A 15,592-nucleotide genomic window follows, 5' to 3' on the forward strand; every position below is an offset into this window, starting at 1 on the left:
CACTTTTGTGCAGAATGAGCTGAAATTGTTTTCCAAGTTGTTCCGGAGGTCCTGTTTGAAATGAGGGTTTGGGACTCTGTGCATTTTATTTTCTTATTATCTTTTCTATATCCAGCAAAGATATCTTTTTTCTTTTTATTTATTTATTTTTATTGGCGTATAGTTGCTTTACAGTGGTGTGTTAGTGTCTGCTGTACAACAACGTGAATCAGCTATGTGTATACATATATCCCCTCCCCTTTAAGGAGGAGGGTGGAAAAGTGGAGGGACTCTGTGCATTTTAGTCATCTGGGTCCTCTCTGCCCTGTCTCTAGATAATCAAGAACTAGTTAGCATCGAATAAGTGGCTCCTCATAAAAGGTGAATGTTCAGTCCCTTCTACTTTACAGTAATAGACTAGCGTTTCTTTAACACATCTTTGGTTTTATCTGATTTCCTGTGAAAGAGGAAAGAGGGGCACACGTATTAACAGCAAGGAAAACAAGATTTCATTAAATGTTGGCCTGGATTAATTCATAATACCACGTTGCTGCTTTGCAGAGAGGGGCTTACCGTTTGAGTTTTTCACCAAATGTTGGCTCCTTAGCCTTCCTTTTGACATCAGCTTGGTTGGACTTTGTATATTTAGGGTATAATATCTTATTTTCAGCCTTTGGGCTTCTCAGGTTGAAAAACGTGTGCTTCGTCGTAACTGCTAAGGGTAGCTTGATAGGGTGATGAATGCCTTTTTCCATTTTGCTCTTCTCCAAGATTACTGTGGAAGCATGATTATCGAAGGAGAGGAAGCTCCAGTTGCCTACACGTTGGATGATACCAAACCTGATGGCAGCTATGCCGCCATAATAGGGTAAGGCATGCTTATGGTGGTGTGATAATCTTCCACGTTGACAACGTATTCCTATACTGTTAATAAATGTGCCCCAAACTTTGTTCAATAATTTTTTACCCAACGTCACTCTTCTCCAAATTCAGCAGTTGGAAAAATCTTATTGCTTTTTAAAAAATAATGTCTTCGAACAAATTAATATTTAGAAAGGAATTAGAATACCAGTAACATTTGAAAATTTGTTAAACTAGTTTTCTGCTTCATGTTTAATACTAGGGGTTGATATATTCTGGTAAGCTATCTTTTGTGAAAACATGATATGAAGATTTGACTTAGGGTGTTTCACTAAGAGGGCTTCTTGTGGAGGCTGTGGAGGCATCTATGGTATTTACATGGGATGCTGAGATTTTCCAGGTCCCACTAGAGAGGGACGAAGACCAGCCCAGTTCTCAGCTTGGCAGGGAAAAGCAGCACAGATGGGGATGTCATGGGCGGTGGTTACCTGGAGAAGCCAAAATTGAGATGGCTTTCAGGATCCGTATGAGTTTATTTCAGAGAGCCAAGGGTCAAAACAGGGAGATCAAAGCTAGCTGGTAAGTTGAAGGCAATCGTAGGGCTAGAAATGGAGGCGGATTCTAAAAGGCTGGGCACTAGGGAGATACCATCTTGAAGATAGAACCAAAGAGGAAGGGCTGGATGAAAATGGAAAGTCTCAGACACATCTAAGGTAGATATTTGAGGCCCAGGGCATATTCCTGTTGAGCACCAGCTATGCAGTGGGAGATGGGTCAGTCATGGTATTATCCCAGGCAAAAATTATGGCCAGTCATCTGTTTTGAGTCCCTTGAATCCCTAAAACTAGAAGGTGCCTTTTAGTGTCAGGAATGTAACCAGGAAATAGTAAAACATGGAACATAAAGTTAGATAGTGTATGAATTATTTCTTCTGGTTCACTTTTAACCTGTACACTAGGCACATGTGTAGCTATAGAAATGAGGCCAGGATGAAAGCAGCCATTGATTTCCCCTCCTTTTTCTTGTTTGTACGTTTTAGATTTATTCTTGCCCACAAAGCCAGAAAACTGACCCGTCTTACCAAAGAGGAAAGGTAGGGGAAAAAAGTACCTCTTCTCTCTTCCCTCCCTCTCTCTCCCTCCCTCACTCCTCCCTTATTTCCTCTGCCCCTCTCTCCCTTCCTGCCCACCTCTGTACTCCATCTCCCTTTCTTTCCTACTTCTTTTCTTCTTTCTACCCACTTTCAACTTTGCTTAACTTTTAAACTTAAAGACTGCTTAATACTATGTGTATTTCCAACACAACATGTCTGTTATGTTCATTATGAGGGTCTTGTATAAAGGCACAATGCTGATAACTGAAGAACCAAGCATTCAAAATAATATTTAATGAGTTTATCGTACACAAGATACCATGCAAGGAGCTATGGAGGATACAAAAATGGATATAGCCCAGGAGCTGAAATTTTACTTGGGGAGGAGATAACCAGGTAGACAAATGACCGCATTGCAGGGCAGTCTGCAGTACATCCTGCATGAAGGATGCATAACTATTACAGATCATAAGTACAGAAGGACTAGTTTCTCTGGAGGTGGCAATTTCTTTCAGCAATTAGTATTCACCACTACCAATTATTTATCCCCACACCACCACTGATAACATACTTACCAACTAAGAGCCCCTGAATTACGTTATCGCACATTCCTATCCCTCACAACCCTGCACCCTCCCCCCGCACCATTAGCATGCTGCTTTATGACTATTGCCATCACTGTGCTTGGCCAGGGCTATGGAAGTCTGACTGACCCACTCACTAAAAAAATGTCCCGGGCTTCCCTGGTGGCGCAGTGGTTGAGAGTCCGCCTGCCGATGCAGGGGACGCGGGTTCGTGCCCCGGTCCGGGAAGATCCCACATGCCGCGGAGTGGCTGGCCCCGTGAGCCACAACTACCGAAGCCCGCGCGCCGCAACTACTGAAGCCCGCGCACCTAGAGCTCGTGCTCCACAACAAGAGAAGCCACCGCAATGAGAAGCCTGCGCACAGCAACAAAGTGTAGCCCCCGCTCGACGCAACTAGAGAAAGCCCGCGCACAGCAACAAAGACCCAATGCAGCCAAAAGTAAATAAATAATTAAAAAAATACACTTAAAAAAATAAAAAATAAAATAATAATAATACTTTTGAAATCATTGGCCTAACTCTAAATCACCTGTAAGATCCCCTTTAACAATACTATTCTATAAAAATCAGAATGGAAATAAGTTTAATCTCATACCTTAACTGACTAATTATAACTTTTGGCTTACATCCAATTCCCCCATAAGACTAAATTTCTTAAGAGCTACCATTTATTGAGCATTTATTACGTATGTACCAGTTATTGAGCTGGGAACTTCATATGCTCTATATCAGTGGTTCTCAAACATAATCACCTGGAAGGTTTATGAAAACACAGTTGCTGCCACTGCTGTTTCTGAGTTAGAAGGTCTGGGATGAGGTCTGAGAATCTGCATTTCTAACAAGTTCCCGGGTGATGCAGCTGCTGTTGCTGGTCCTGAGACCACATTGTTTTACCATCATTAGTGAAAAAAATCAGGTGAGTTTGTTGATGAAACTAAAGGTCAGAGAGTTTAAGTAACCTGTTCAAGACCTCATAGCATGGAAGAGGCAGAAGCAGAATTCGAAGCTTTTCCTGCTCCACTTTGCCCATTTCCTCTTAGTGGGATGGGGAGAGAAAGGAAGGTGAGCAAGAATCATGTCTCAATCCTCCCAGAATCTCCAGTGCTTAGGAAATTGACAGCAGGTACACAACATTTTCTTGAATGAATGAACAAATTGCTGTGTGCCCCCAGTGAGGCAGGCAGTGCATCACTTTCTTTTCTTTAAAAACTATTTGTGACCTCACAGATTTAAGATATTGGAACTAGAACAAGGTGCCTTGTTTTGAAAAATTACAATGAAATGTCAAGTGGAAGCAATAGCTCAGAATCTTTTTGAATGATGGGAATCATAGGTACATCTTTGACTTTTTCTTCCTTTCTCATTTTCACTTATTTTTCCCCCTCTCTTCCCATAGGTTGAAGAAACTTTGTGACCTCTACGCAAAAGTTCTGGGCTCACAAGAAGCTTTGCACGTAAGGCTTCCCAACCCTTCCCTAAGGGAGAGAGATCTTGCTTTGTTGTCAGGGGGCTAGCAGGGATGGGCTTGTGCAAGAAGGGCTCTAGAGCTCATGTTTTCCCTGATCTATTCTCGGAGGAGTCTGCACCAGAGTTGGTAAACTTATGAGTTGTCCCAGAGAGTATGGGCCCTGGCTGTGCTAGTGGCAGCTTAGGCACCTTGCAACACTGATGTGTTTTAGGTGGTGCTACCCTTGTCCCTGAGTTCAGAGCTCTTCCTGTAGCAGGGAAGACATGCTGATTGGCTCAAGGTGAGCCCTGTCAGCTGAGTTTCCTAGACATCTTGGCAGGTAGCCTGAGGAAGCTGTGATCTTCAAATTCAAAGTAGTTCCCCTCCCCACTGGGTGGTTAAAGGTGGGATGGGATGGGTAGGGAGGCAGTGCGGTAGGGGCATTTGGTGATAGTCAAAGGGCCCAAAGGGCCCATAACCATTAGCCATAACGACCTCCTTCATCAATATTTAAAACAATGAACCGACATTCTCGTTCCATTCACAACTGCTGGGTTTTTAATGTTTTGACACAGATTACGTCACCTTTTGAAAGCTATTATTAAATCCAGTTATCCGTGCAGCACTTGAAGACAATGGAAAAGGATGTACAAATGAGCAGTTAAAGCACGAGAAAATCTAATAAAGGGGCTAAGAATGTTTAACTTGTTAAGCCTCTTAAATCCAGATCTCTGCAGTGCACGCCTTGACCTAGTTGAACAGCTACATGGCTTCATCTTATTCCTCAGACACTTACTTTGCTCAGCTTTGCAGTGGCTTTCCTCCTCCTAGTCAAGTTGTTGTGGCTTTTGAATTTGTCATTTTTGTTCATCCTTTTAAAGCAAGAGTTACTTGTTATAGGTGAAACACACGCTCTTGAAGGTTTGGGGGATTCCTCCTCAGTAAATGAACAAGAATGATGAATTGACTGGTTTGGAGAGAAACATAATAATAATGAAGAATGTGTTTTGTTTCATTTTTTTGCTTTCACACACCATTTAACAAGTTTAAATATAAGCATAGCCTCTGGGCGCAAGTGTAACATGAGTGAGGTGGCAAGACCCAAAGTATATACACATTAAAAATTAATCCTACCACAGCTGCTAAAATTGACTGGTCTTTCTGTTTAAATATTCGGTTCAAGATATTTCTCCCTGGTAGATACTCAAGCTTTTTTGAAGTTATGTTCTGAGACACCCTCAGGCTGAGGCAGTGCAGAGCTGAGGATTCTCCGACAACCTGTGAGATGGTTGTTCAGGGAAAACCCCAGTGGGAGGGGAAAGAAGTTGTGCTCAATTTCCCAAAAAGTTGATCATTTTTAATATGGGAAAGTCTCTTTTCCTAAGAAGAATGTGGATGATTAATTGCTGGTGATAAAAATGAGGTGGTCCTGGGAATTCCTGGCTGTCCGGTGGTTAGGACTCCGAGCTCTCACTGCTGAGGGGCTGGGTTCGATCCCTGGTAGGGGAACTAAGATCTCACAAGCCACAAGTCGTGGCCAAAAAAAAAAACAAGTTGGTCATGCTGTTGTTTGCTCTTGGCACAGAGATGGGCACTTGCTTTGGTGTCTGTCCTGGGAGCAAGGAAAGGTGAAAGATGAAGTCCAACCTTTCTTCTGATCCCCTGGCTGGAGACAGCCAGAGAAGGGTGCTCATGAGATGGAAGAGGGCCGGGCCTGAGACATCAGAGCAACTTACACCCCTCAGACAGGGCCTCGTGCTTTGTAAATAGGATTCGTTACAAATGACTATCCGAAGTCCCATGTGTGACTGCAAATTTTTAAAACAAAACATCTTTTCCAAATCTATTTTTATGCTCACATTTTTCTCTTAAGACTTGCCGTGTTGATTTTATCTTTGCAAAATAATACCTGGGCTTCCCTGATGGCGCAGTGGTTGAGAGTCTGCCTGCCGATGCAGGGGACGCGGGTTCGTGCCGCGGTCCGGGAGGATCCCACATGCCACGGAGTGGCTGGGCCCGTGAGCCATGGCCGCTGAGCCTGCGTGTCCGGAGCCTGTACTCTGCAACGGGAGAGGCCACAACAGTGAGAGGCCCGCGTACCACAAAATAATAATAATAATAATAATGATAACACATGTTTAGTTATTGTAGTAAAGAGCTTGAACTTTGCAAAATCTCAGCTAATGTTTTGCCTGTTCATGGCAAAAACATATTTTTCAGACCGATAGCTGCCTGCATCGCCATCAACAGAAGTGCCTACGTCCCATGAAAACATTAATCTGTCTGTTCTAGCTTCTCTCAACGAAGTTGACTTGCATGAAAAACATGAATCTGGTCATTCTTTTTCCTTAACAGGCATGCTTTTCTACTTTTTTCATCCTCCTTACTCCAGTAAGCATAAATCCCTTTTTAAACTTGTCTTGAAACCATTAGGCACTAAAAACTTCTTAACATGTAAGGCCAGTTTAAACATAGAGCTAGACAATTGCAGCTTATGAACAGTACCTGGGACATGAATGAACCAAGTGAGAAAACTTTCTAAGTCAGAATTTCTTAGAAGTCTATTACCAAGGACATTTACCTGCCCAAAGTCCTATCTCTAAAAACATCGGGATAATAAGGCTCTATTTCAGACAGATACTGGTTGTCCAATAGGAAGCCTACTGGACTGTGTTTGATTTATTCGAGACTAGATTGCTTCCTTTGAGTCTCCTTTGAGTTTTTGTCACTCTGCCTTGCAGCCGGTGCACTATGAAGAGAAGAACTGGTGTGAGGAGCAGTACTCCGGGGGCTGCTACACGACCTACTTCCCCCCAGGGATCCTGACTCAGTACGGAAGGTAGAGTAAAAGTGGGCTCAGTTCTAACTGAAACTCCCTGAATCTGAGTCCATAACTCTAAGAAGGTTCGTGGAGCTCTTCTCCACTGTTCCTTGTAAATGCTGGGAAAAAAATCCCCCAATCCCCAATTTCCTTTGGATCTCGTGAACCTCACTCATTATAATTCTGCATCATGGTGGTGCCCTTGACTCTTAATTCCTCTGAAGGAGCAATCCCAATCAATAGAACCAAAGAAGGTGGCAGCATTAGAATAGGAATTTAGATAGAGGGTTCACTTACATTGTCAGAAGAAGTGTCTTTATACTGAGTTTAGGGCTCAGTAGAACTTCCTTAATGGGCACTGTATAGGTGCCAACATGGGTACAGCATTATAAAAGCAAATTGTGTTCTAGACTGGGGGTAAAGGGACTTGGGTTCCACCCCCTGATCCTACCAATAACCAACTTTGTCATCCTGGACGGGTCACTTCTCCTCTCTGGACCTCACTTTCCTTAGCAGGTGTATGAGAAAGCGCAAGATGGCATACAGTAGACAAGAATCAGTATGTTAACAGGAGCATAAGTTATTTTTCACATCTTCATTGAGATATAATTCACATACCATACAATTCACCCATTCGAAGTGTATAATTCAATGGCTTGTAGCATTTACAGTGTTGTGCAGCCAGGTATGACTCTTTGGTGTTTAGTTCATTGTATTCGATGACAACAACCAGGTATGAATTAGTAATATAGTAGTAATTATTATGACCATCGAAGTAATACTAAACGAAGTAATCATTTAATGCCAAGAGCTCAATCTAAACAAAATAGGAAATGTAGAGTGATGAGTAAAAGGCTGAGTATGCAACAAAAAAAAGGTATTAGTAAATGTAAATGGCTAATCAATCTGTTTGTGAAAACCAGTCAAAGAAGGATTAAAACCTGCTTGTGGGCTTCCCTGGTGGCGCAGCGGTTGAGAGTCCGCCTGCCGATGCAGGGGACACGGGTTCGTGCCCCGGTCTGGGAGGGTCCCACATACCGCAGAGCGGCTGGGCCCGTGAGCCATGGCCGCTGGGCCTGTGCATCCGGAGCCTGTGCTCCTCAATGGGAGAGGCCACAACAGTGAGAGGCCCGCGTACCGTAAAAAAAAAAAAAAAACCTGCTTGTGAGAGGATACATAATGGCTTTGGTGAGCACTTTCCTCATCTTCCTGAAGATGGTAAAATATCATCTATGAGATCATTCAGAGGGTGCCACCTGATTAGCTACTGGTCATTAAGTTAATTTTTGGATGATTGTAGAATATGTCAGTAGTAATTGTTTCATTCAGCACTTATTGGCTAAGTGCCAACTATTGGCCAAACACTCTGCTGAAAACTTCAATATATAGGCAGACCTCGAAGATATTGTGAGTTCGGTTCCAGACTACTGCAATAAAGCGAGTCACACAAAATTATTTTCTTTTTGGTTGCCCAGCGCGTACAAAAGTTATGTTTACATTATACTGTAGTCTATTGAGTGTGCAAGAGCATTATGTCTAAAAAAATGTACATATCTTAATTAAAAAATACTTTGTTGCTAAGAAATGCTAAGCATCATCTGACAATGCCGGGTTGCCACAAACCTTCAATTCGTGAAAAAAAAAAATGCAATATTTGCGAAGCGCAGTAAAGCAAAGCACAACAAAACAAAGTTTGCCTGTACCAAGATAAGCCCTCCCTGCTGTAAAGGAGCTGACGGTGTTAGGAGCTAGGGTAGGGATGGGGAGAGGAGAGAATATCAAACATTGACTCAAACATACTATGGTAAGTACTCTAAGAATAGAGGGGCATAAAAATGCTATGGGGGCCCAGGGAGGGATGGGCTAGCCTTACCTAGAGAAAGCTGAGAAGGCTTCATAATACACATACCACCTGAGAATTGTAGAAGGCAGAGAAAAGGCTACTGGGGAATGTACTCTAGGCAGACGGAACCATTTGAGCAAACGCTTCCTACAGGAATCTAACAAGTTCATGGAATGTCTGGGGAAAAGTTACACGGCTGGGCCCTATGGGTGATTTTGAGGATAGGATAGAGAGTAAGAAAGGCAGATAGGATCCTTTGCTTCATAGAACACATTTAGGAATACAAAACTTAACCTCTCAACAGAGAAAGACCATCAGTTTTGTGATGTGATTAGATTTCTGACCACGGAGTGGCTAGTTTCATGCTCAATCCCATAAGGAGTGTCAGGAAAATGCCTTTGGAGTGATGGGGTCAGTGGGGGGCGGGGCGGGGGGGGAAGGACACTCACCTGCACTAGCCTGACCCTGACCACACGAAAGAAGCAAGATAAACCCCATCATATCAGGCATTTGTGGTGACATGGCACCACCCTCCTTCATCTTTATTCCTTCTCAGGGCCATGTTTCAGGCTTCATGTGACTAGGTTCAATCTGTAGGATGGAAACTGAAGCAGAGCATATCTTAGTGACATACCTCTCAATCCAAGCAAGGACAGCTGGCCCGCAGGGATTCCCTTGACCTTTCGGGTCCATGACATTTGGGATACTGCAAGGAATTTTATCTTCATGGCCTAGAAATTACACAGTAAATGTTCTGCTTCCAAATGGAAGACAGAGGACAGTATTGACAGTACAACTCTAGTAAAAAAATAAACTCACATTTCTTAAGGTTTTTTACTTTAAGAAATGTGTGTTGATTTCTTAGACTGAAATATCGGGTTGGGTTTTTCTGTAAGATGTTATGAAAACCCGAATGAACTTTTTGGCCAACCCAACACTTTAGTGATTAAGTAGTGGTAAAACACATAAGGACGTATACGTGGAAATATCCTATAGTGTCTATTCCCTCACCTGCACGAGAAACGGCAGGGATTTTTCTTCCCCAGTTTTGGGGCTTTCTTTTTCCCCAAAGGAAGAAGATTTCCACGTGACAAGTGGAGGGAAGATATCTTTGCCTGTTTGAAATAAATTCTTGGTTTTTACATTTTTACATTCCAGTAGTCGGCATGATTAATTCTCTAAGCCTTTATTCTCTCTTCTAATATTTAATTCTAGGATTTGGCCAGGCCTCCCAGAGGTTTCCAATTTGGGTTCCGTCTGTTTGAAAACAGTGATTCATGTGGTGAAAGCAGCACTGTTTAATGAACGTGGAAAAAGCAAAATTACCTTCTCTTGCCGAGAACCCTTCCCGAATACGCTTAGGCTCTCCAGCCCATGCTGGCTGTGAATAATTCCAGATTATGCTGTGTATTATTATCGGCATTCTAGTATTCTATAGTATCTTCTATTCTCCTCCCCTCTTTTTGCTTGATGGCAACAATAAGGGTAGGTGAAGGAAAACCCACCAATTCAAGCCAACTCATTTGGTTTTCTGTAAAAGGCCCAGTGGTATACAGTGTTGACTAAGACAGAGCCTGGATGTTAGCTCTGGACATCCACATCCATTATCTGTAATATAATGGAAACCTGGAATAGGATGAATAATGACATGTTGATGGTGCTTCCCTTATGGTATTTTTGTCAGGGTAACAACAAACTGCCCCTTGTAGAAACTAAGTGCTGTGACACTCTGTCCTTTTGTGTAGCATATGGGCACTCTTTGTTAACTAGTGATGATGATGATACACCAGGAAAAGTATATAACATAAAGACGGAGACTTTGACATCTGGTCGACCTAGTTCAAATCCTAGCTCTGCAATTTTCTAGCAAGTGGGTCTTGGCAAGTCAGCACACATTTCTCTAAGCCTCAGTTTCCTCATGTGTAAAATGGGATAATTGTAGCTATGCCATGGAGTTCTTTAAAAAGATTAAAAAAATAATTCAATAGAGGGAGGATGTATAACCAAGTGGTTAAGACTGTGGGCTCTGGAGTCAGATGACCTGGATTCAAATACCGGTTCTGCTACTTACTAGCTATGACCTAGTGTAAATTACTTTGTCTTTGTTGCTGGTTAGATTCCTCAGCAAAGCAGACTCTGAAGCAAAGATGAGCATATAGGATATGTACTAGGGAGAGCCTAGGCATCAACATCTGTGGAAGGCAGAGGAAGGAAGCAGGAGCGGACAGAGAGAGAAGTTGGGTTTCTCCCAGTGAAGTTCCAGTGAAGACCTCAGCTGATCCTTCAGGGAGCTCTAGGACTAAGATGGCCCTTCAGAAATGTCCCAAGTTGGGGCGAGGGGTCAGGTTTTTATAGCCCTGTGGTGATCAGTCACTGGATGCAATTGCTACTGGAAGGAGGCATGACCTTGAACCAGGCAATTTTCTTTAGTGGAGGCAGTTGCCAAAGAGGGCTGACATCAGAAGGCCATCTTCCTGCAGCACTTCCAGCACCTGGGAATAAGTCCTTCATGTTTTTTTTGTTTTTACTATATGATTCCATTTATATAAAATACTAGAAAATGCAAACTAATCTATAGAGACAGAAAGCAGATCGGTGGTCGACTGGGGAGGGGGGCCTGGAATGGGCCAAGAGCAGGGAAGAACAGCAAGGTCCTTCATTTTTGAAGGGGGGTCTAGGCAGGGCGCCACAGTGTCCACTACAGCCTCTGTACCTCCATATTCTCACCTGCAAAATGGGGATTATAATCGTACTGACCTCATATGGTTGTGGTAAAGATTACTGCACTTAGAAGAGTGTTTGGCGCCCCCCAAAATGTTAACTGTTATAATTTAATGCAGTAAAACTCTTCACACTGGTAGAGCTAAGTGCTCAAGGAATGGTGGTTTTGGAGCCGTAGTCATACTCACAGAGCTGTTAAATGTTACTAATAGAAAAGGTTTTAAAAATTATTGGATCATGCCCCTTAGGAGATGGGGAAGCCAGAGCTCAGTGAGAGGAAGTGATTTGCCAAGTTCATTGGTGGAATGACCAGGCGGGAAACTGGGGGCACGTGTCCCCTCGCTCAAAGTTGGTGAACCAGCTATCCATGACTGGGCATATACAGTCCCTCACTTTACGTATGTGAAGCAAATACTTATTTTACCTCCATTGATGTCAGTCCCTTTACCTGTAAGCTCTTGGTGCGGGAGTGAACTTTGGCTTTTATTTCTTTTCGTCTGTGACAAAGATCATGTAAGAACTGGAGGAACTCATGAACGTTATTCCAAAATTGCCAATGGACTTCCTGGCATTTAGAGTCTGAGGAAATGGACCAGCCTTGGTCTTTGTGGGAAGGCTCTCCTCTGGCTCTCTGAGACTGACCACTTTTATCTCTTTGCTTTGCTTTCAAGGGTTCTACGCCAGCCAGTGGGCAGGATTTACTTCGCAGGCACGGAGACTGCTGCACACTGGAGTGGCTACATGGAGGGGGCTGTGGAGGCCGGGGAGAGAGCAGCCCGAGAGGTAAGGCCTGGGGTCATGGGCTGTGGGGAAGGAAGCAACTCACGGGCCTGACAAACAGGTTAAATATGTCTGAGATCCTGGAAGCCAATTCCCCGTGAACCCCCATCTGAAGGACAGTGAAACACCTTTTTCACAGTAGTCACAGGTGAAATGAACACCTTAACCCAAAAGTAACAATGAGTCCAAGGTAAAAAGAGTCCATGGGGCAAAAGATCACCATGGCTATACTTGAGAGATAACCTAGGTCTAATATTATAGAACCAAACATGTTTACACTAGGATTCAGAATTCATTTATATATTTGCCGACAGTTCCTCTCATCTCATCCCTATTAAGGCGTGTTCACGGCTATTAAAATTGATGGTGAGTCTAATGGTTGGACCTTCTTATGCTGTAGATCGAAGACCTTTTGGACCTTTTCAAAGGTTCAATGGACTACACTGGCTTTTACCCTGGTGTTTTTGATGGATATCCCAAAAGACATCGTTAGTCCTTTAAAGAGTAGATTAGGAGAAAGATGGTGTCATTTTTGTTATTCACCAAGATGCGCTTTCTTTTCAGATCCTGCATGCCATGGGAAAGATCCCAGAGGATGAAATCTGGCAGCCCGAACCAGAGTCTGTGGTAGGTTATATTTTATATCATGAATTTAAATCTTAAAAACAATTACTTATGAATAGAGCACACTTGTATATATTCACAGACCTTCCCCTAAGTGATTCAACCCATGAATGTTTAAAGAGATGCCACGGGTTAGGGCAGAGGTGAGGGATTTAGAAGAACTTTGATAAAATTGCAGCTGCCACATGCCTTGCAGATTATTAGGAAAAAATAAATTATTTTTTGGTCGGATGAGACATTACTCGGAGAGTTCTAGACTTATTAAGAACTCAATAAATGTCTGTTGAATAAATCTCTAACCTGGTGATAGGGGGGAGGAAATGAAAGGAAGATATGTCAGTATCCCCTGTCTGGGGACAAAGGAGTGGAATGAAATGGAGCAGATTTAGGTTAAAAATGCACTTTCAATATACCTATCATTTTGTAAAAAAACCCCAGGAAATTTTCCTGACTGGAAGGAAGTATACACATCATAGAGGACAAGGGTCCAAAAGGTCAAAGGTATTCGTCTGTCAAGTGTAAGGTTAAAAACAGTAGCCTGGCCACTCCAAAGTCATTGTCTTAGTGCTTCTGTCAGAGATGGGATTGAGGACTGAGTGGACCACAAGTGTATCCACTCAGCAAATATTTATTGTGCACTTGCTTTGCATCAGCCGCTGGGATAATGATACAGCAGTGCTTTCAGAGCTCAACATGTGGTGGGGAGAACAGATGATAACAAAAAAGCCCACGTGCCATGAAGATGACACGCTGAGAATGTAAAAAGAAGGGGTCATCTTAGTTTGGGGACACTGGAAAGGCTCCCGAAGGAAGTGAGATATAAACTGAGACTTGAAGTTAGTGGTCAGAATTAGTTAAGTAAAGGGCCCAGTGGGGAACGGGGAATGAATGTTCTGAACAAAGGGAATGTGATGTTTCATGGCCTAGAGGTTGGCAAGTGTGAGTCATGTTCGGAGAACTGGAAGAAATACAGACTTTCTGTACTGACACCAAATATTCTCTGAACCCAGGATGTCCCTGCGAAGCCCATTACCACCACCTTCTTGGAGAGACATTTGCCCTCCGTGCCCGGCCTGCTGAGGCTGATTGGATTGACCACCATATTGTCAGCAACTGCTCTTGGCTACCTGGCCCACAAAAGGGGGCTACTTGTGCGGGTCTAAAGAGAGGGCATCTGTAACCACACCCTCTTCTGCTTCTATTTGGTGTGTGGGTTTGGGGAAGGAGTTGTAACAAAGTTCCATGAAGACACAAAGAATGTAGAGTGAAGTGGAGAGCATGACGATAAGTCAGACTTCGACCACAGGAAAACACAATATCTCTTTCTCCATTTTGATTCCTGTGTATTGTCTAGTACCTAGCTTAGCACTCTGTCTCACCCATTTCCAAGTTCACCGGTCTCAGAATCTTTACAGTAGTTAAACAGGCTTGTTAAAGGTCCTTGCTATCCTACAGTATACATTGCCCAGGCACAAAAAACTAGCTTTTTCCTACCTCTGTGGCTTTGTGCTTGTCCTTCCTCTTACCTGTAAGGTCCACATCTTCCAAGATCTCTGCATTTGTCCTTAGAATCCTGTACTGTTACAGCTGGAAGAACTTAGACACCACCTTGTCCTTACTTGCTGTTTTAGAGTTGAGCAAACTGAAGTCAGGAGCGGTGGGACTTAATTGCCCAAGGCCCACAATAAGCCACTGATATTTTGTTGACTAGAACACAGGTCCATTGCTTTATCCCATTTCCCAGGATGAATTTCCCGATCACCCTCTCTACTCCCTGCCATGGTCGCTGATCGTGTCCCCCTTGTGTGGGTTTACTCTGTACTAAGTTGTTTTGTGCTACTCAGTATATTTCCTTAAGTTTTATTGTCTTCTGCAGTGTGTCTTCAGCTCATTTTAATTTTTTTGAGGGTAGAAGTCTTGTCTTTTCTTCCTCTTGTATCCTCCCTTGTATCTGGATACGAAGGTTAATACACATTTGGGTAATTAAAAATAAAGTTGATTGACCAGATGTCTGTTGCCTTTTCTTTTTGGGTAATGACTTTCAAGGGTTTTGACAAATCAAATCAAGATCCAGTATTAGGTATATAATTGTGGCTTAAAAGCATTGAGTCAAAATTTCCTTGAAGCTCAGATGATGCATGCGTTTGGATTGTGTGATCCATCATGGGTGGTGTCTATGTGAGCAGCTGGTAAATGATTTATAATGATATCATAAGGATGCTAAAAGACAGCTCCTTGCTTTCACCCCCTCTGCCCCTGAAAAAAGGCTGTCAAAATAATTGACATGTTAATAAGTAAGATGCTTTAACTATTAAGACAATTATAATATTTCAGTTGACCTTTCATATTCCTTATCAGTGCAAAGCTTTTTACTAGGTACACTCATTAATTTAAAACCATAGTTCCACAGTCCATTAAATCTTATTTGAACTACTTTTTAAATGAGATCATCATTTCAAAGTATTCATACCTCTCAACTCCCAAGATCAGTTTTTATCAGGATATATATATATATTTTTTAACATCTTTATTGGAGTATAATTGCTTTACATTGTTGTGTTAGTTTCTGCTGTATAACAAAGTGAATCAGCTATATGTATACATATATCCCCATATCTCTTCCCTCTTGCGTCTCCCTCTCTCCCACCCTTCTTATCCCACCCCTCTAGGTGGTCACAAAGCACCGAGCTGATCTCCCTGTGCTATGTGGCTGCTTCCCACTAGCTATCTATTTTACATTTGGTAGTGTATATATGTCCATGCCACTCTCTCACTTCGTCCCAGCTTATCCTTCCCCCTCCCCGTGTCCTCAATTCCATTCTCTATGTCTGCGTCTT

At 42.7% G+C, this 15,592-nt stretch overlaps 1 protein-coding gene across 3 annotated transcripts in view; it reads left to right on the forward strand.

Moving 5' to 3' along the window:
- The window catches only part of MAOB (monoamine oxidase B), a 111,145-nt gene extending 96,382 nt beyond the window's left edge, over window positions 1-14,763 (forward strand). For all 3 annotated transcript variants that reach the window (XM_019943583.2, XM_019943582.3, XM_073799323.1), the window contains 7 exons: window positions 751-847; window positions 1,880-1,933; window positions 3,916-3,973; window positions 6,708-6,805; window positions 12,023-12,134; window positions 12,696-12,758; window positions 13,766-14,763. In XM_019943583.2, the coding sequence (XP_019799142.1) occupies window positions 751-847; window positions 1,880-1,933; window positions 3,916-3,973; window positions 6,708-6,805; window positions 12,023-12,134; window positions 12,696-12,758; window positions 13,766-13,918 (635 nt within the window). In that variant the 3' untranslated portion in view covers window positions 13,919-14,763. The remainder of the gene's footprint in view (window positions 1-750; window positions 848-1,879; window positions 1,934-3,915; window positions 3,974-6,707; window positions 6,806-12,022; window positions 12,135-12,695; window positions 12,759-13,765) is intronic.
- The last annotated feature ends 829 nt before the right edge of the window (window positions 14,764-15,592 follow it).

Source organism: Tursiops truncatus, chromosome X, assembly GCF_011762595.2.
Source record: "Tursiops truncatus isolate mTurTru1 chromosome X, mTurTru1.mat.Y, whole genome shotgun sequence".
Taxonomy (NCBI): Eukaryota; Metazoa; Chordata; class Mammalia; order Artiodactyla; family Delphinidae; genus Tursiops; species Tursiops truncatus.